A 22,773-nucleotide genomic window follows, 5' to 3' on the forward strand; every position below is an offset into this window, starting at 1 on the left:
TTCTAAATTATATTTTCAATAAAGATAAAGATGTTGTGAGTAAGGCAACATAAATCGTACAAAAACCTATTAATATTGCTTGAAAGAAACACATTTTAATAAAAAAAAAAAAATTTTAAAACATATATATATATTTATATATACTGTATATATACATATATATATATATATATATATATACATATTATTTTTCTCATAGTTGGATAATTGAAGAATTTACAAGAAATAGCACATAATTTAAGATATAATATTCATTCATCACCATTGGTCTACTTTTCTATACAACAGTGAAGGAATGAAAAATCTCAATAAGTACTGAAAAAAAAAATACATACTTTAATTGTAACCAATAAAACTCTCCAGTTGTTATTTTAACGACACTTCTCACTAAACGCCACAGAGCCTCTGAGTCTCTGGGGGTCCACTTGACCGACAAATTGCTACACAATTGTGGGTCAAAGATGGCGTTGACACATCAACTACACAGAGATTTCACCAACAAGCTTGAACAGGAAACAATAGCTTCATCTTGTGTTTGTTAGGCGTAACGTTTTCTCTGGAAGTGGTGAAGCAGAAATTGTACGCCAGTCGCAGCGACACTTTTATGGCGTTAAAGGACCACTATGGATGTCAAAAAATATTGTTTCTGGCTCCCCCGATAGTTACAACAGTGGTACTGCAATGTGGCTGTGTCTCCATTTATTTACTGAACAAGAGAAAGTTTGTTTTTTTGCTGGATCAGTTTAAAAATAATGAACTTTAAAAATGATACATGTTTCATTGGGAAGAAAATTAAGAACTGAAGTGAAGTCACTCAATTCGAGGTAAGCTGTACTACTTATATGTCTGTATATGACGGTATCAAGCTGCTTGTTTTACTGAGCATGTACTGTCCTCATTCTCAGAGACTCCCGAATAGAACTAAAATCGCACATGCGGCAAATACATCCCTGGAACCTACTTTGCTGACATGTTAGGTAACCTTGGGGTCTTGATGTATTACCTGTGAATTTCCTCCACAAAGTATGACTGTTTCCCTCTCAGGTTTGGACTTCCTACATGTTTGAGTCAGTTCATCCTACATCTCACCGTCATCAGCACCTACTTCTTGGATGAGACCAGGTTTAGCAGCCACTCGGTTGATTATCTTTCACTAGTGTTTGCTTGAACTACAAACCCTTCGGTGTTTTTCCTAGAGTGACCAGAACGAGAGTAAAAGCTATAATTACGTTACCCGCAATCTCCTCTGAGACAAAGACACCTTTCATTCTCAGGTACGCTGAAATACTATCATTTACAAAATGAACCTCCAGTAGAATTCAAGCGAAGAGAAAGCAAAATAACAATGTACAGGTGACTGTCTGATGGACATTGTCGTGAGGTTGGGTAGTTCTTCAGGGTAAAGGTCTACAGGAGTTGTATTTATTTGAGTACATTCATGAATTTCATTATTTTTATTGATCGAGTTCATATTTTACTTGCATTTTTGTGTTTTGTATTGTTTTTCTGCAAAAGTTGTACTGGACGCAGAATTTCATTGCACAGCACTATCCAAACAATGTATTGAATAAATATATTTTCTTCCATTATTTTTGTCTGTTTCTTGTATCTTTTTGGGGTTGCTCTGGTTCCTCTGAATGGAATGGAATGATTATAAAAAATATTTGAATGCTGAGAATATAAATGTTTTTGCTACGTGCAATAAATATAAAAATTCCAACATGAATAAACCTTTTTATCCTTTTTTTTAATCTTGTTTTGGATGCAGTTGTGTTTGACCTCTTTCTGGTTGAAGGTACTAATGGAATTTAAATAGAATACAAATTCCAAGCAAGTACATATTTGTGTGGTGGTGAAAGGACGGGCAAAAGTATTTTTCTTATTTGCAGAATATGTTCAAACGTTGTCCAGGCAAACAGACCACTCTTCAAATAGCCTTAAAAATATTCCTGCATTTTAGTGTAATTAGAACGTGACCGTTTTTACACAGTGGGCTTATTAAGAAACATGAAAACTAAGACCATGAACGTTTGAAAAGAAAAAAAAGGGACTTTGGCAGAAACCCAAAATTGAACCACCCTAATTTGTTTCATCTTTTTTTAAAGGAAGCTGGGAAATGCGTCAGTTGATTTAAAAGCCAGTTTTGCTTTATAGTCGCAGCACACCAAAATAACAATGCGGATAAAAGTCTGCCTGCACCTTGAAGAAGCACAGAAAACCTTCCTCTGTGAGCCGAAAAAAAGTAAATCAATGAAAGTATAGAAAAGCTCCTCTAAAAGCTGATTCCTTAAAAGGTTCTAATTTAGATAAATTGGAACTGGCATTTGTCCATGGCGCCCTTCCAGAAACACTTAAGAGAAACAGCGGGGATGACACTGGAATAATTATTTCCAGTCAGCCGTCTTTTCTGAGGAACCATCCATTAGAAAGTGTCAGAATGTCTGACGTTACCTTTCAGGTCCAGGTTGCGGGCTCCGTTGGAGTGCTGCGTTACGGTGCGTGAGTCGATCTTGAGGGTATGTACATTGTTTGCATCCCGGGAGACCACGACGTTGTGCCACTGGTTGTCGTTCAGGGGCTTGTCCGAGTTGCCCTTCATCAGTGACGGCCCATTTCCAAGGTCGAAGACGTAGTGCACGAAGCTGAAACGGCAACGTCGGTAAATGAGGTTACTTCACCGAAGACACAAGGACAGCATCCAAATGGCTTTGACGTTACGGTAATATCTAATTCTGAGAAGTAAAAGGTCGGTAACAGCACAATACATAAATTAAATGAGCATATTTTTGTTGCCTTTTTATTGAACCACGTGTCATTCCAATAAAGTTTCTAATCTCTCTAAAGCAAACAACCTTTATTATTCATTCATTCATTTTCTTCATTGCTTTATCCCTTATGGGGGTCATGAGGAGGCTGGAGATTCTGTGGGCGAGAGGCAGGGGACACCCTGGACAGAACAACGGTCTGTCCAAGGGCACACAAAGACAGACAACCATTCACACACACACGCATACCTACAGATACTTTCCCCAAGTTCTCAATCAACCTCTGTATGTTTTTGGACTGTGGGAGGAAACCGGTATGTTTTGGTGTAAACCCACGCAACACGGGGAGAACATACAAACTCCACACAGAAAGGTCAAAAGCGACCTGGAAGCGAAACGGCGCTAACCACTGTACGCCCACAAGATGTGTTACATTCCTTTAAAAGAGAAAGGAATACTCGGGGCCATGATCAAGATCAGTGAAGGTAAGACAATATAGACAACCTTTTACAGAACACTGATGGAAATTGTATTGTATTTTAAAAGTGTATTTTTCTGTTGTTTAAGTGCTTTGTGACCCTGGTCTGCGAAAGGCGACTTACAAATCAAATTTACATTATCAAAGTTAAAAAATATCAGGCACCTTTTAAGAACGTCTCTCTGACGCCTCCCTCTGGAGGTTTCCCAAGCATGTTTCACTGGGAAGAAACCTTTGGGCAACCAATTGGCCAGTTGAATAGACTCTGCCTTCTGCTTGGACTGGAAATGCTTTGCAATTCCTCAAATCGATAAAAAACATCTGGTCCCCTGGGCTATGGAAACTACCCCCCACGAACGGCCTCGTATAAGTTGTGGAAGAGGATGACGGTTAGGACGTAAACAACTTTATATCTTGAGATTGACTATTAATCTGATCGTTTATCATGAGAGAAAATAAATACTGTAAAGATTGACGGAGCTTTTTCTAGAGGTTTAGGACAATTTACCCGTCAACGAGTATTTCAGATTCGTGAGGCGAGCGTTTCCAGGTTTCTTTTCAAATTGCCAGGGAGACTACAGAGAATTATATTTTCCGAAATTCCGATTTTTTATTCTGCACACTGAGCCGTGAAGTATTTAATTGAAAATGAAAATGAAAATGAACTTCCACTGTTGTCAAAACAACCTTTACAACTGTTTAACCAACTGCCACAAAAATCAAATGACAAGTCAATCCATGTCACATTGTTTTAAATAGTCCTTTTACAAGTGGCCAAAGAAAAGGCTGTTCCAACTAGCTGACAAAAGAGAAGATTGTGATGGTACCCCAGATATTATTTAGAATAGAAAAGGGAAGACTGAGCCAAATCAACAGATTGTCAGGCGAACATCGCAGTGACTTTTAACGCACACAGCCTGAATCTAAGCGTCAGGAAATGCCTCACTCAGCTGTGCAAACTGTCATAATAAGGTCTCATTGTTTAGATAATATGCTGTTTCATAGCTAAAGTCATAACACCGAGATGGTTGCTGATCCCCTTTCTTTACTGTCCTGAGGATGAGTCAGAGTTTTGGCAGATGGAAAAGTCTCTAAGCAGGACCGACTGAGTTGTCAAAGTTTGAGATAACAAATGTCCAAATGCAGTGTTTACATTAAGTCTTACCCTTTCACCAGCTCCACAACGATGAAGTCACTTCCGTCTCCAGAGTTGAAGAGCATCAGGCCGTCGGGCGTCGTGGTCTTGAACTGAAAGAAGAGGTGCATAGAGGCGTAGGCCTGTAACGTAGCTAGCGCTAGGTAGCTGCCTTTCGTCCGAAAAGTCACTGGATCTGCGATGATGTGCCGCATGCCGAAGCGTGCGTTGAGCTCGCAGTAAGAGATGTCCCCGTTTTTGCACTGGTCCAGATAGGGGAGGCCGTTGAAGGTCAGACCCTGAAGGTGGCCGATGAAGTTTGACGGCACGACGGAAATGAAGCGCCGCTCCGTCATGATTCCCGTCTCGATATTGTGAAACTCGAGACGGGTGTGCGCCCCGGTCATCTGACCTGAAATGACAAAGAAGGTAGGTTGAGGGGACGCGTGGAAAATACTTTCTGAAACCGGTGAAGGGCTGATGAAGCTTCGTGAAACATTAGGCGGTGCCTTAAGTTTAAAAATGATGACCTCAATACCTTCCTCAGAAAATCTAGTGGACTCTGAAAATACTGCTTCATGTGTTGTCTTACTTTCAACTATTAATAAATTAAAGGTTTCCATTCTATAAATACAGTTTGTAAAACTTTATTCGGTGTCTACGCTTCGTTTTACGGTTCATTTGAGGCTGAATTGGTTTCGACAGCTTGCGTGGAATAAATTACAAAAAACAAAGCCCAATTTAAATGTTGTTTACAGGAGATGTGCTGTAATGATTTTGGAAAGATGCCGTGTAAATAAGATGCCTCTAAATCATTGCCAAGAGTCTCCTTATTTTCACCCGAACCAAGCGGTTACATTTTCCTCAAGGATTCACAGTGTCATTTCCTGGCGTTTGGCCTCGCACCTTGCCCTTCATCGAACCCATGGCAAATATTCTTACAGGCTTTCTTATCCTTTACTCCATCTCTTGCCTCAGGCTTAAACACTCTCGAGTGCTCAGGACTTCAATCTTTTCTCCTGACCTTTCCAGCTAGTCTGTCTATCACTTACAAATAATAAAGAGCAGACCAGAACACGAGCTTTTGCACTACCTATTTATTTTCTTTGTTTTACAGCAACCATTTCAAGTGGTAATCCTGATCAAATCCATCCAGTTTGTAATGGTGTAGATTTGAAAAGGTGCCATTTTACAATGTTACAGTCAAAAAGTATAACTTAAACAAATATGATCCACTGTATTCCTGCTCCATTTAGTTTGTACATTTTATTTTTCCCTCTCTTCTGCTCTTTTGAATGTGACCTGAGATCATTTCTCCGATTGCGGGCGACATGATTAATATTGACGTGTTGAACATGTAGCAGACGCCAGAACGTATTCACAATAGTCTCGGTACATCCGTCCCCTGTCAATCTAAATCATGTACTGTAATGTTGATCGACTCCTTTTTGTTTTCCGTTATTTTCTTGCCTTTAAATTCTGATTTAGTGTTACAGACATTCTTAATTGTCCATGTTTTTTTTGACATTCTTCTTTGACTTCTATGAACTATAAACCTACATTTTTGTGAATTTCTTAGGACTACATTTCCAAGCCTTACTTGTATTAAGTTTACTCTATAATGAATATTATTTTTTTGGTCAATTTACCTTTTCTTTGTGCTTCTTTTACTATGGTCTCCTGATCCCTGTGAATCATAATACTTAATTTTATAATCCTTTTTTTTTTCTGAGTACCGCATTTTCCGGACTATAAATCGCAGTTTTTTTTCATAGTTTGGCCGGGGGTTTGACTTATACTCCGGAGCGACTTATGTGTGAAATTATTAACACATTATTACCGGTATATCATTTCACATGTTATTTTCACACATAACCACAAGAGGGCGCTCTAGGCCTGTGTTGATAATTTCGACGTAGAAGAGGAAGCGCCGCATCTTCTACCTCCGGAGTTAGTGGAGTTGTTTAAAAGTGACGCCAAGGATGAAGATTTCATTGGATTTTAGTTATTTGAAGTTACACGGATGGTTTGGTAAACTTCTTAGCATGTTATTTATGCTATAGTTATCTGAATAATCTTATGTTAACATACCAGGCATGTCTCAGTTGTGTCATGTAACGTAAGCATACAATTATTCAGACTGTTGTTGCCTCTATTCTATTTTTATTTTAAATTGCCTTTCAAGATGACATGTCTGTTCTTGGTGTTGGATTTTATCAAATCAATTTCCCCCAAAAATGCGACTTAACTCCAGTGCGACTTATATATGTTTTTTCCTTCTTTATTATGCATTTTATGGCTGGTGCGACTTAAAGTCCGGAAAATACGGTATGTAAAAAGTCTGTTCTAAAAATGGCCAAATTGCAGGTGGACACAATCATACCTTGTATTAAATGTGTATTTCACCACAGAATATAACATGTAGAAAGGGTCCACATCTATCTTTAATAATTGCACTTGATCTGGTGCTGCTGTTTGGAGGATATTAAAACAGCCGTTAAGGTCACAAAGACGGATGCAGGGTGGCAGTTTTAGGCACAACAGTGTTGTTACTGTCTAGAAAGACCAATGGTGCTTCACATTCTGCTTACCTTCCACAGTGACGTTATCCACGGACAGCTGCAGGCTCTTTCCCCTTCGCACCACCTTCACTGTGTGCCACTCGTTATCGTTCAGCTTCTGTCCCGCGAACAGCATCTCCGGTCCTTTGCCTGCAGTGGGAGGGAGTTCCAATCACAAACAGCAGGGAAGAAGTGCACACACCTACGGTTTTTCCACACACACTCGCTGAGAACACCAGTGGAGAAAACCTGAATGTTTGCAAAAACCTACCCTGTACGCAGGAAGAAAAAATAAAAAAAAGATTCCGGCTTCTGACAGAAACTATGCAACAAAACATCTAATCAAAAGCTCGCAGTCGTGCCGAGGGAGGACGTCAGAGATGGAATCTGAACCGGGCATGCTATAACCAAACCAGGCAATTCAACAGTTTCTCCTTGTTAATATTATTTTGAACTTCGATTGGCAGTAAACGTGAATGTTAACGTGTAATATACGTCATTTATGTCATGGACAAGTGGCTGTTGATTAGTGGAGGTTACTATGACAACGGGGATCTGTGAATAGTGAGGAATGCTACTGGAATCCTGTCGCAAAGTCAAGTTTTGACGAGGAACTCACTCAAAGATTGGAGTTTTCCAAGATCACCTCGACTTTGGAACGGGGGAGATAAGACTGGCTGAGTCTGTGGCTTCTTTTAAATCTCTGTTAAAAACACACTTTTACAGACTGGATTTTGTGTAATTTCGCCTTTTAACCCTTAACTGGGTCCGTCAATGGTTTTTGACTGTCCTTTATTTTCAATGTTATCGATTCTTTAAATAATATTTTCCCTGATTGGAACATGTATTGTTTTATTACTGTCCTGTTTTATTGGATTGTGTCGTTTTTAACTGTAGTTATTTGCTTTTATGTCAAGCACTTTGTAACTATGGTTTAAAAAGTGCTATATACATTTAATATATATATATCAAAATATTTAATTGATAAGTAGATAAGCACCATTTAAGCAAGACAATAATAGGGTTTTCACTGTGTTTTTTTATATATATTGTTTAAATGGCTGACAGCATTCAACGGGTTCATTTATTTTTGTCTTGACCCAATTATATTTAAAGATTTAGACGTGCAGCTACATTAGAAAAAGAAAATGTATTTCAGATCTCAAGAGTAGGAACTCCAAAAAAACAGTTTTCAGCCGCAGATTAAGTTGGTTTTAAAAAATATATATATTTTCATCAGAATCCTCTATTAAGACCCAACCTGGACTTCGTTAATCTGTAGAAAGTCAAAGATGTGTTTTTTGGTTTAGAGCAGTGGTCCACAAACTACACATTTTGGCCCGGCCCCCTGAACAATTACAGAAACGCATTTTATACGTATTATTAATAATCAAGGACCAGGAGTTTTCTTTTTTGGGTTATTTATTTATTTATTTTTCTGTGAAGGACCAGGAAAGGGCTATTTGGTCAACTGTGACTTTCTGTAACACAATACATTTTTACAATTAGGCATCCCTGTGATCTGTGCAAACTGACCCGGCCCCCTTATAAGAGAAGGGTAAAGTTAGGTGGCCCTTGCAGGAAAGTTTGAAGACATCTGGTTTAGAGAGTGGCAGGCAAACTGACCTCCAACAGTTAGTTCTACCGGGGCGGGCTAAAACAACAGAGCCTGCAGCCTTCCTTCGGTCTGACCGACGTCATCACAGCAGAGTGGTTAGAGGGGGAGATTTAAATGGCAGCAAACAAAAAAAATAAGACCTACCTCAGTTTTAGAGTTAAACGTATTAGTAAAAACAGTGGTAATACATTTAAAGACAGAATATTTTCACTTTAAATTACTGTTGTTCATGCAGATTACTCCATGTTCAATTTCATCTATGTTAGCACAGCATCTAAATCACGTCACCTAACAGCTTTCATCACCACAGGACGTCTTAAGAGAAGAAAATACACAAAACATTCCCAAGATTAGTCTATCCACAGCATGATTTGGAAATAGCAGCATTCAGTCATGATTTTTTTTGAGAACGAAAACTGAATCTTCACACCATATTGACTTAACTTGGGATTTCTTGTCAACGTATTTTGGTTTGTACATAATGAAGCTGAAAGTCGAAGCCTCTGGCGATGACAGGAGGGAAGAAAAACAAACAAGGGGGAGTTCAAGGTTAGAAGAAAACTAATAAGAGCGTTCTCTTTTGAAAACTCTCTTTTTATTCACCAAACTGAGAGACAAAGTATGATTTAATCAACAAAATAACTGTAGCATTTGGAGTTGAAAGGACTGACAGTGACTTTGTGTCAATGTTTACAGACCCGAAATGTGACATCACGAAATGCTAAAATAACATTTTTATAATGTTAAAAACAACAGTTTGAAAAGGTTCACGCAGTTAAACTGCATTGTCCAAACAAAAACCTGGTGTCATCTGTAAAAGCCTTCCGACTAAATACTATTAATAATATTAACAACAGTAGCAGATAATGAGGATGCTGCTTCCTGAAGCTTCATCAACATTTCACTATTTAAAGAGTGTGAGGCTGACACAAGAACAGTTTTTATCCAACGTGATAATTGGTTCACAGCTTGAGGCTTTAGGTCAATTTATAAATATGTTACTTTTGTGATTAATTAATGAAAAGTTAAAGAACAATAAAGTAACTTATAATAAAGTTTTTTATTCTTTAAAAAAAAAGGTAATTGTTTCCGACACATATCGCACTTTCTATATAATAATAATAATAATCTCTATTTATATAGCGCCTTTCTAGACCAGGGTCACAAAGCGCTTTGACAGCCATTCACACATACTGATGGGAGTAGGCTGTACATGCGCGCCAAGTCTGCCACCAGGAGCAATCAGGGTAAAGTGTCTTGCTCAGGGACACAACGACACAAGCTTGTCTGGAGCTGGGATTGAATTGCTGGCAACCACTCTACCAATTGAGCTATGACGCCCCCCAATATATATATATACTGTACCTCTACTCTAAATAGCCTATTCACATACACACTGATGGCAGTAGGCTGTCACGCAGCTCAACCGAATCATCAAGACCTTCTTTTTGCTTTTGACTTAAAGTTTTCAAAACCTTCCTTTCGATGTGAATGTTTATTTTTATTTATTTCCATTTAAAAAAATAATTGCCATATAAAATATTTTGCGCTTTTGTGATACATTAGAAACCTAAAGTCAGAAGGGCCACAGGAGGAAGGATCTGCGACACTATTTCTCTTAGATTCTCAAAAACTGTTATGTTCACATTAAAGCATTTGTTTCTCTTACTAGATTTCAGGGAGACCTCTGGTCTTGATGCGACGCGTGCGTTGGAAGACTGTAGAATTTTTTTCAGCTGATCTGTAATGATTTTGTTCATATACAAAATAATACATTTTCAGTTATTGACCTAATTCAAGTATTGTATTTATAATCTGACATTTTATTTCACATTAAAAACCCACATTTGTATTATAATATTAATAATTATCAGTAAGTCCAAGTTCCAAGTTCTTTTTATGGTCAAATTATGCATGTATTAAGACATAAAGCATAAATTAAATTGTAGTCCTCTCTGACCCAGAATGCAACACATGAAAAACATGAAAATCATGGAAAACATGGAAAACATGAAAAACATGAAAAACATGAAAAACATGAAAAACATGAAAACGGTTGAAAGGACTTAACAGACAATAAACAATTAAAGAAAATGAAAGACAATTAAAGACTTAAACAGACATTAATTAAGACATTAAATAATAAATAATAATAAATAAACAACAAAAATAAAGAATCAACTAATAAAAAGAATATAAACAAAAAAGTAAGTTAATGCACAGGTAGTGCAAGCAGAGGCGAGTGATCTATAGTCTATATATAGATCTATAAGTGGCTAAAGTTTTTTGAAGTTTTACTGTGGAAATATTGATTTATTCCCATGTGTTTAGAAATCACTATTAATCTTATAAATACAATATATAAAAAAATATATAAAGACACTTTAGTAGTTGATATATTTTCAGTAGGTTTTAAACTATAAGTGAGTAAAGTTTCTTCTTATTGTCAATAATGTTTTCTTAACATCGACAAGAGCAAATGAAGCTTCAAGAAGCTTCGCCCAGAATGAACCAATAGGACGAAAGGCTTCAATGCTTCATGAAGCTTCGTCTGCTGTCACAGAGTGAGCTGTGACGTTCACACTCTTCAATGACAATATCTTCTTCTGCCGTTGTTTAGTTTGACCCTTTTCTCATTGATTTTCAACATTTGTTTGTGCATTTATTGTTTTAAACGATCCTTCAGTGACTCACCACAGATCTAACACCACGTCCTGGTTTGGGAAGGGAACCAGAGCGACTGAACCACTCAGCTAAAGGGTGTTCTGGGCGTGGTGGGTGGCATGTTCCATTGGGACGGGGGGGTTTATGGGTGATCTTTCATTTGGTGATTTGTTCACCACAAGATGGGTTTTGTTTGGATGATCTATTGTAAGGTATGACCTAGTGTTTGTTTATTTATATGTGTTATTTGTGATTAAAAAACAAACATTTGGTTAATTCATTTTTATATGAAATAGAAGATCGGTAGATCGGTTTTTAGTTGTCGACTTCTGTGCCTAGAACCTTTTTTTTTGTTTTTATTGAAGGATTGAAGTATATTGTTTTGATTTTCATAAAAATAGAAAACCCACACATCCTTCTAAACCATTTAAAGTAAATAAAAACCCTAGTTTTCTCCAACAATTCAACTTCTTAAGGAGTCAATGCAGAGGTCCACTTGCATTTTTCATCACCCGCTGTGGAGAATATGTTGTGGGTACTTTCGCACATGAGAAAAAAAAAGTAATTTCCTGCTTATCTATGAAACGTTTTTTTTCTATGATACAGTGGTTTCCTGTTATATATTCTGTTCCTGGGCTCATGAAATGAAATGGAGAAACTTTTGAGAAAGATATGAATAGTTGCTAACAGAGGAAATCCAAGCAATGAAACAAAGCAAATTAAAAATAAAAGTAAGTGACTAACTTAGGTGTAACAAAGGAGCAGAAGTGCCGGCTGATGTAAAATAGTAAAAAAAAAAAAACGGCAGTTTCAATGAGCATGATTGCTTTCCCTTAAGAAAAGACCAAATGTAATATTTATTAACGGAATGCAAGGGTTTGCTCCTACACTGTATGAAAAGTTCGGCAACACATCTCCTAACAATGGCGGCATGACAGGGATATTTATGCTTCCCTGGCCTAGTTAGCCAAGCGAGAAAGACCTCTGGGCCGGAGGGGGAGGTATAAAAGAAGCCTGGGACCCATTGGTTTGCAGGGCAAACTGACACATACTGTAATAAAAAACAGTGGCACACATAATAAAAGTTCACTGTCATGGTTGGGTGAGGGTTTGTGTGTGTGGTGTGGTGCATGAAAGTGGTTCTAGCAATAAACAGTCTATTGCAAGTGAAGGTTTTTATTTAATCGTGAAGACGGAAACAAGAGAAAAAGGCCTTTTTCCAACCTTTGAATTTAACTTAAATACAGAGAGGTTGGTTAAAGACCGAGTCTGCAACATTGAAATGTGATCCAGGAGCGATATATTTTGTCTAAAAGATTATTTCATTTTTATTTTGAATGCTCGATTTCGAACTGTCAGGTAAGTGCTGTTAAAATGGTACTACAGTCCATTATTACCCTATTTATATGACGTCATTTACCACAATTTTCTTATCCAGATGTGTGTTTACGGTGGTGAAATTTTACATTATTTTTATACAAGATATATGGTCATTTTAAAGGACATTTTATTAGAAAATATTTTTGAAGTTATTTTATTTGTTTATGTTTTTAAAACACCCATTTTGGAACTTAAACATTGGTTTTAGAAGTCACATTTGAATTTCTATTCATTACTTAAGAGTAAAACCAAAAAAAATAAATAAATAGGTCTCTGCCATATTTATCAAAAACTTAAAGATCAATATCTAATGATAAAAAAAAATGAAGTAAAGTTTGACTATATAGCGCTGTTGTCGAGGATGGTGTAACAACTCATTCACGATTGCTTGTTAAAAAAATATTATTATACAGTGTGTTACATATTAAGTTGAAATTATTAATGTACTTTGTGTTTTGGTGGTGGTAATGTTTGCAAATTATTATTATTGAAATAATATTCTGAAATTATTACGTAAATCTCCTTTCGTAGGCGTTGAGATGTTGCTGGAGATGTCAATATTTATCAGTATTCAGACGATACAACAACATACGACAGTGTGCGATGAAGCCGCCTGATCCACAACTGTGTGTATTATGATCCAGTTTAAGTTAGTAAGAGTTATGACATTAAAGATACTTAAAGTTGTACATTACGAGTAATTCATGTTAAAATTGAAACCATCATTACAGAAAATGTAAGAAAAATGAATGAAATAATGTCCAAATGTTACATATTTTTCATTATTAGCTATTGTATAAATACATTTACGTTTCTTTTATCAACAGATGCATCTTGTATTCACATCTGCTCCGGAAATCTGACAGATTTCCAGAAGGATGGTGAATCAGCTCTCCGCATACAAAAGGTCACTAAATATTTAGACCAGTGAACTATTTAATGATGTTCAAATGTTGCGAAAGGCTTAAGGAAAACTACCACGAAAGGATGATTCAGTGGAGATTTGATTCCGGCAAAGGCCAGCGAGACAAGAAGCAAAAAAATAAAAAAACACTTGTGAACTTTTGTATGCTCTCTTTTCCGTTTTAATGCAACATGAAAGATTCAGTCTCAGGCAGTCTACAATCTTCAGGCAGTTTTTGTTTGCATGGGTGTGTTAGTTGCCAGCTGGTGTGAGTTCAAGCGGCACTGAAAACAAAGTACAACACAAGCTTTTGCCATTTTTGTGTGTTGGTTTTAATGCTGAGCTTCCGAGAAAAAATAGCTGTGATCAAATCTTCATGAAATCCCGGCTTTTGGCAAAACATTTAGATGTTTTATGTATCTATTTATAATTTATTTTGTTTTGAACAATCATAACTTATGCATTTAAAATCTCTTTGTTATTTTTAATAATGTCAACTACGCAACTTTAACTGGGAAACTGGTGGATGAAGCTTCATGAAACCTCAGAGTTCACTAGACTGTAATCTATTGTATTGATCAGTTATTCTAATGAAACCTGACGTCATTCTAGGGCGCCACCTACGGACCTCTTCGAAAATTTGAAACTGTATCATTAGCCCAGGAATAAATAAGAAACCGACACAACACAAGCTTTTCTCTCATTAGGAAAAAAATGTGAAAACAGTGGATATTGATACAGATTTTACGACATTGCAGTTACACTTTTGTGACCGGCAGGGTCTCCAGAAACACAATTTTAAAACTACATATAGTTACTTTAACTGACTTGGGATAGAGAATTTTTTTGTGTGTGTTTTAAAGACAACAAAGAGGTTAATAAAAACACACTGCTCTGTGTGTCATAGTCTTCTAAAGAGGTTCAAAGAATGTTGATGGCGGAAATTTTGAGTAAAATGTCAAGCATGTAATATTCAACAAATTGTGTTCCGTTGCAACTGGATGTCATGTATTTTGTATTTTTAAGGAGCTTATTTTTTATTTACAAGCTCTACAACCATATAGTTTAAGAAAATAATCTGTGAAATCAGCCAAACCTACTGATATATAATCAAAGAGAAGTCGACATTGTTAAAACAAAGCAAAGGTACAAGTCGTCGCCCCGATGTAAACCTGGTTCTTTAGGGTTCAAATTTAATGTCCGGGTTACAAACTCTTTAGTTATTAAATGATGTTTTGAATGAAGTACTTAATTAGTTGTATTTTATTTATATGTATTTCCTTTATTCTATTCTATTCTTATATAAAGATTCATGTGTTATCGTACAATGCTGACAGTATATATATATATATATATATATATATATATATATATATATATATTATTATTATTTTTGAAAGAAAAGCACTGATTTTTTAAACAGTGCTTTAAACTAATCTAAGTTTAAACTAATCTATACATTGCTAATGTGGTAAATGTCTGTTTTTTGGTGCAATATCTACATAGGTGTATAGAGGCCCATTTCCAGCAACTATCACTCCAGTGTTCTAATGGTACAATGTGTTTGCTCATTGGGTCAGAAGGCTAATGGATGATTAGAAAACCCTTGTGCAATTATGTTAGCACAGCTGAAAACAGTTTAGCTGGTTAGAGAAGCTATACAACTGACCTTCCTTTGAGCTAGTTGAGTATCTGGAGCATCACATTTGTGGGGACGATTAAAAGCTCAAAATGGCCAGAAAAAGAGAACTTTCATGTGAAACTCGACAGTCTATTCTTGTTCTTAGAAATGAAGGCTATTCCATGCGAGAAATTGCCAAGAAACTGAAGATTTCCTACAACGGTGTGTACTACTCCCTTCAGAGAACAGCACAAACAGGCTCTAACCAGAGTAGAAAGAGAAGTGGGAGGCCCCGCTGCACAACTCAGCAAGAAGATAAGTACATTAGAGTCTCTAGTTTGAGAAATAGACGCCTCACAGGTCCTCAACTGGCAGCTTCATTAAATAGTACCCGCAAAACGCCAGTGTCAACATTTACAGTGAAGAGGCGACTCCGGGATGCTGGCCTTCAGGGCAGAGTGGCAAAGAAAAAGCCATATCTGAGACTGGCCAATAAAAGAAAAAGATTAATATGGGCAGAGATTGGGCAGAGGAAGATTGGAAAAAAGTGTTATGGACGGACAAATCGAAGTTTGAGGTGTTTGGATCACATAGAAGAACATTTGTGAGACGCAGAACAACTGAAAAGATGCTGGAACAGTGCCTGACGCCATCTGTCAAGCATGGTGGGGGTAACGTGATGGTCTGGGGTTGCTTTGGTGCTGGTAAGGTGGGAGATTTGTTCAGGGTTAAAGGGAGGCCATCACTCCATTTTGCAACGCCATGCCATACCCTGTGGACAGCGCTTGATTGGAGCCAATTTCATCCTACAACAGGACAATGACCCAAAGCACACCTCCAAGTTGTGCAAGAACTATTTAGAGAAGAAGCAGGCAGCTGGTATTCTATCTGTAATGGAGTGGCCAGCGTAGTCACCAGATGTAAACCCCATTGAGCTGTTGTGGGAGCATCTTGACAGTATGGTATGCAAAAAGTACCCATCCAGCCAATCCAACTTGTGGGAGGGGCTTCTAGAAGCATGGGGTGAAATTTCTCCTGATTACCTCAACAAATTAACAGCTAGAATGCCCAAGGTCTGCAATGCTGTAATTGCTGCAAATGGAGGATTCTTTGACGAAAGCAAAGTTTGAAGGAAAAAAAATATTATTTCAAATAAAAATCATTATTTCTAACCTTGTCAATGTCTTGACTATATTTTCTATTCATTTTACAACTCATGGTGGTAAATAAGTGTGACTTTTCATGGAAAACACAAAATTTTCTGGGTGACCCCAAACTTAGTAGTATATAGTGTATATATTATATATATATAAAAACAAAGTCAGCAATCTGTCTTAGCAAAACATGCCCAAGTAGTCATCATCAGGAACTATAACAATTATTTATTCAATTATTATTGTTTATTTATTAAGGGTTTGGCGATTCAAAAAAAAACTATGATCTAGTTTGTTCTTGGAGCGATGAACTCTTGAAAATGTTGGATTATGAACTATGAACTGAACTAGTTTATTTCAAAAAGCGGTGAACTGTACTTGGAAATTGTTCATGTAGAAAGTGAACTTTGTTGTGTGTCCTAACCTTTTATATTAAGAATATGTGTGGTGCCTTGACTTCAAATACAACTTTTATTAATTCCAAAAAGCTTTAGAATCAGTCGATATATTAAATCACATTTTAGTTCCTCTTTGTACTTCTGGGGATTATTATCTCAAATTCCAACAACTCAAATTAACAAGAGACTAATTTAGATAAAAGGTTTAATTATGAGTTACAAGCTTCCTATTTCAGTTTGAAGAAAAATCACCACGGATGAACCCCATTTATTTTCTTTTTTTTCATGTCAGCATCTTGAAGTTGTTGATAAATAATCGTTGAACATTATTTCTGAGTGTCATCACGATCCAGAGTATTACATACTTTAGACTGACACTTCTTTAGACTCGATGAACTCCTTTAACCAAGCGTTCTGTGAGGTCTCGCGAACACACAAGCAAAACCATGGTAGTCTGATCACGGATGCGCCGCAGAACCCCCGAGCTCGCCCGACACGATTGTTATGCTAATGCCGCGGCTACAATCTGATGTTGGCCAAAGGGCTGAAAGCCAGACAGAGACGAAGCTCGCCAACACACTGTCCCCAAATCACAGCGCCACGTTTCCTGTGTACAGCCGGGGCAGGAAATGACAGTAACACCAGTCATGACTCATAAAACTGAAGAGAAAAAAACAACAAGAAACATCAGGGACACAGGGTGAGTGTGAAGGCGTCCGGGGCCGTGTGGTGTTTAGGGGAGAGTTCAACAATTGATAATTTAATATGACACAGAAAGAGAATGTTAAATAAATATTTAAGCTGCGTGGGAAGCACTAGTGTCCATTTCTGATTAATTACGTTGTGTATTATAAGTGTTTTCTAGTAATTTAATAGGAAACCAAAGACTACAACCTCTTCAGACATGTTGTTTTGTTTACTCTGTGGGATATTTCAACGCAACCCAAGAGGTTTGATGCAATTTCATTGAGCGGGCAAAGACATAAGATATGTTAAGATGATACACACCGTCCCAATAAATTAATAAATTTACAGTTATTAGAGTCATTGGCTCTGATTCATTATATTTAATTTACAAAAGAAAATACACATTTTTACCTGTAAACATAAAGTGTTGAAATAAAGTTTTACTCTTTAAAAATTATGCAGTACAGAGTAGTCGACATATTTATTTGAAGTATTCATTTTGGAATAATAACATCTTCTAGAAGAGATCTATCAGTGATTGGTATTTACTAATTATTGATTTATAGCATCATAAACCTTGACATATATGAGTCAGAGCTAAAATATGATGTTTTAATGATCAATTTCTCAAACATTCTACAGTCAAATCTTATGAAATGTTACTATTTAGCATCTTAAACTTGCTATCTTAAATGATCTGAAACCTCTAACGGGGTGAAAATCTTTTTTTTTTTTAAACATTCAATAGATATGGCACAAAATAATGAATACATGAATAACAAACATGCATTTCAGACAGTAACCAATTACGTCCGTGATAATGAGGACTGTAAGTTTATTCCCTATTTTTTAACTGTGTTAGCAACAATTACGATGTAATTTTTCACGTTGAGTTGAGCGAGCATTTGGATGCTTCTCAATCAGTGTCATTAAAGTCGGGGTCAAAGTTACCCCAAGGCCCGAAAAAAAAAATGTCTTAGTGGTATCCCCTGTGTCGTGTCTGGGTCAAGGTGAACGACCTCCCAGTCTTCCAGAAATACATATGTAGTGGTGGAGGTATCTCAGGGCCTCTGGGTCACCATGACCCTGAGATAACACAAGTGTTAAGTTACGATGACTCAATGACTCTATGTGTGGGGGCCCTGTGATGAAAAACAGACGCAAAGACTTGCCTCATGTTGCTTCTGATTGGTTAATATTGTGTGGTACCTTCTGTGCTTGGCCATATTTAAGCAAAAAAGCAAATTGTTGGCTATGACTAAGGACATGAGGATACAGTGACTCCAGCAGCTTTTAAAGCTGATGTTTGGACATATTTGGGGTTTAAAACAAATGAAAGCAGTTACGAGTCATGTGGTCTGTAAATTCCGCAACACCAGAGTCAAGTACCCGACATTACTACACATATTACTACAGTATCACTATAGAGTATATTGTTGTCCATGTATCGTCATAAGTATCGTATCGCCAGACTCTTGCCAATACACACCCGTAATAGTTCACCTTTGCATTTCTCTGTAAAACTCTAATTTAATAATGATGCAGGAGATACGTATACATTGGATTATAACGTTAAAACAATCATAAAGAAGGGCTATGAACAGAAACAAAGCTACACTAACCAGACCTACTTATATCCAGCTGGACGGGAAACACAAAACAATTCATTCTGTTTGTCAATGAGAAGCGAGCGTGAGACAAAGAATGATTCTGGAGGGACGACGCTAAGATGAGGGCCTGTGTCGGATGATTGGAATTGATTTCTCACGCAGAGACCGAACAAACGCTGACCTGGTGGGAATCAAAGTACCTGGCCTTTTGTCGTGAATTCTCGGCGAGACAATGCAGGACGAATCGGGGCGTCTCTCTAAATATCTGCTCCAGATGACAGACGCTGTTATCCAAGTCAAAACAGTAACAAGTGATGGTACTTGCTTATGTCCATGATTAGCATTTCACCACCAGGTGATGGACCTCGGGCAAACCCCCTGCGGTGCTCCCATCTGGGGAGGCACTTCGGGAGGTAAGCGCACGCAGAGTTGTGAACAAGCCTCTGTTAGTTTGAATACATTTCCAGTGGGTGATTTATTTATTTGATTTCACGTGAAGCCTTTGTCTGCATCAGAATATATTTGTCAGGAACATCATTGCTTATTTATGAACACAGAGGCGGATATTTTGGGATAATGAATGCAACATTTTCAGACAGAGCAGCTTTTTTATTACAAGTGTAGCCACTTATTCAACTGGGTCTGGACTAAAAGCAGCCATTACTTTTACTGCTGAATCAGTTTCATTACTAAACATATGTGTGTGAGTGTCCCCTGCATGTGTGGGATTAATGGGGCACAAGGGGCCCCTAAATAAGCAACCCTCGGAGACAGAAGAATCTCTGGCTGTCATCATCTAACAACAGACATTAACAGGGAATCCATACAGTTGGCTTAAATGGGGCCAAGATGGCCGCTAGATGGCTGCATTGACTACATTCTCCACAGCTGAAGCAACAACGATATACAACAAGATCCAGATACAGTCGATATCCAGCGGCTTCTAAAGCTGATGGCAAATGAAGTCAAGTACTCGACAATACTACACATATATCCTTGTTACTACAAGATATATAATAAAAATATAAAAAACACTCAAATGTGTTTACAAACTTGTTACAATTGGTCCTATTTTACAGGAGGTAGCGCCCTCAGTTTGAAAAAAGTTCCAATAAAAAAAGCTGTTTAAAGAAATTTATATTAGAGCAGAGAGAGATTCAGCTTCATAAAGCCTTATCTATCCATCCCTTGTTAAAAGTAAATCTTAAGTGAAATCAACAGCTAGTTAGGTTTAACTCACTCACAAGCATCTAACATGCTTTGATTTCTAATTTTATGTTTTTGAGCTTTTCAACGTAAATATTAGCATATTAATACATTTGAGTATAATCGTGGCATATTAACTTGAGCAAATAAATCCAGTCTCTCTCAACTTAAAAATATAATTTTCCCAACTCTCTTTTCTACATAGATTTGTAGTATTGTCTAATATGTTGATGACTGATTCAAATCGTATCTTTTCTGTATTTCAAATGAATCCTTTACGAAATGAAACATGATTTCTTCATTTGTATTCTTAATCAAGTGTACTTCTGCATACACTGGGATAATACAAAATATAATACATGCTGTTATATTAAAACCTGTCATAAGTATAGATCTGGATTGTGGATGTTGATTGTACGACTAAAACCTATGACTCTTTGACTGTTGGAAAGAATGAGCTGAGCCAAAAGGCCCGAACCATTTTTGAATCAATACAACATTATGAAGTTTTTTTTTTAGCGAGATAAAGGTGGTGTTTGATGATGAATCATTTATAGACATCAGTAGGTGTATCATGAAACCTCTTTAACCAATCGATATTGCTCTTTGTAAGTAAGAGCCATTTGTTCAGAGTACACTAAAGTACACTAAAAGGACCAGGTAGTAAATATATCCTCATTCAGATGAAATCCTCACCACTCTCGTATTACTTTCACAGAACCATCTTTAAAAGTGTGGAATGAATGAGCTTTGAACACAAACCATCTCCAAATCGAAACAACTCTTGAATAACGATGACTTTCCTGGAGTATCGCCTATAGCAAAGGCCAAATCTATTATCACCAGACCGTACACGCATTCAAATTAGCTTCAGTGTCTGAAGAAGAGAAGACGATCTTTGAAAGTTGAAAATAATGATTTCAAAACCAGCCTGCTGTTACTAAACGGTATTTAGAAAATGATTAGAGTATTGATCCTCCCGTTGGTTATACATGAAGGAAATGTTTTAATAGCGTCCTAACCCTGATGAAAAGGTGGATATATATTTTGCAAACTCATATTTTCAGATTGTATCGTGTCACCGTTGACTTCGTTTTGAGAGCGGTGACACTCAAAGATAAATGTTCCAAATGTAGCCTTAAGCCAATAGCGTTGCAACACAATCCCGTTCCCGTTCAACGGCCCGCATATCTTCTCCGTTTCTGACAACTTCCATTGTTTAATAAACGTGTCTTTGACTGTGTTCAAAGTTGATACGCTTCTGTCAAGATTGTCTCTCTCTGACCCTCGCTTGATCAGAGGTGCATTCGTGAGCGAGTGAGCGCTACCCTTTCATTCCACCTTGTGAAAAGCAGGAGCAGCAGCGCACAGTAGTTTCATCACTTTCATGCCAGACTTACAAAGACACTCTTTCTGGTTGGTGTTTTTTTTGTTGTTGATAGTCACTGAGGAAGATCAACTTTACTTGAGTGCTACGGTTCCCAGATGTTGCTCAGTTTCATTAAGACAGAGGAAAGTAAATATTATCCATTTTTTTTAAAGTTTGCACATGCTGTGTTATTCAGGGTCAGGTTTAAGAGAGTGTTTTTTTTGTGCCTACTGTTTATCTTGTGTGTTTCCGCAATGATGTGCCAACCCTTTGTCAAGCACCATCTGTGTCCCTGGCAGGACTCCTTACAGTCACTAATGAAGACAGATATCACTCTACTCACACTTTTTCTTTCCCCAGATCCCAAGAAAATATACAACTCCTATGTCCAGCCGCACTTTGTTAAACAGGTTGTCACACCTGCCCAGACAGGCAATATCCTCCTCAACTGCATCGTCCTTTGAATTTGTAAATCTCGCCATTGATTTCTTTCCCTTCGACTGAGCCTCACAGTGTGTTGTCTCTTAAGTTCAAACGCTTGAACGCTTCCCTCCCACCTAAATGAGCAAATCCCATAAATACTGCATATCTCATTGCCGCGCTAAAATTGGACCCCTGATGTGATTTGAAAGGGATCTCAACTGCCTCCAATCAGAGTTTACACAGATTCACACTTCATTCTGGAGTCTTTACGAAACGGGTTTTCATCGTTGGCATCGATTTTTCAACGATTTAAAAGGGTTAATTATCCTTCATATTTCCATGTTGCTTTTATGTGTGTGAAGGGGAATGAAAACAATGAAGCCGTTATTATTATTTATATTTTCCAAGGCAATGAGAGACAACACAAAGGATACCCCGAAAGCAATCATTTTCGGCCTTCGGGTCACCTTGACCCAGCGGTTTAGCCAGATTTCTTTGTACAAAATTACGACTTGGATGGATGGATGGATAGATAGATAATTTTGTTGTATTTCCTGCCCTTTTTCCTCGCTTTCCTTTTTATTCCCGAACAGATGATTCCTTGGTAATTATATTTAATTTTCAAGTCAGATTATAAACAATGTGGCAAAGGTTTCAAGAAAAGATAACCTGGACAATTTGGTTGTGTAGTTAAATCCTTTAAATACTGTAAATGTATTTAGGACAAACTTGTCTCAGGGTTAGGGTTACCCGAAGGTCCTTTGTGTCGCTTCTGGGTTAAAGTGAACAACCTCCACCAC

The 22,773-nt window shown here is 37.3% G+C and overlaps 1 protein-coding gene across 8 annotated transcripts in view; it reads right to left on the reverse strand.

Moving 5' to 3' along the window:
- The window catches only part of nrxn2b (neurexin 2b), a 736,064-nt gene that overhangs the window by 351,100 nt on the left and 362,191 nt on the right, over positions 1-22,773 (reverse strand). For all 8 annotated transcript variants that reach the window (XM_087788643.1, XM_087788642.1, XM_087788639.1 and 5 more), the window contains 3 exons: positions 6,970-7,089; positions 4,409-4,790; positions 2,452-2,642 (listed from right to left, as the gene is read on the reverse strand). In XM_087788643.1, the coding sequence (XP_087644769.1) occupies positions 2,452-2,642; positions 4,409-4,790; positions 6,970-7,089 (693 nt within the window). The remainder of the gene's footprint in view (positions 1-2,451; positions 2,643-4,408; positions 4,791-6,969; positions 7,090-22,773) is intronic.

The sequence above is a fragment of the Callionymus lyra genome, chromosome 4 (genome assembly GCF_982586985.1).
Source record: "Callionymus lyra chromosome 4, fCalLyr1.hap1.1, whole genome shotgun sequence".
In the NCBI taxonomy this organism is placed as follows: Eukaryota; Metazoa; Chordata; class Actinopteri; order Syngnathiformes; family Callionymidae; genus Callionymus; species Callionymus lyra.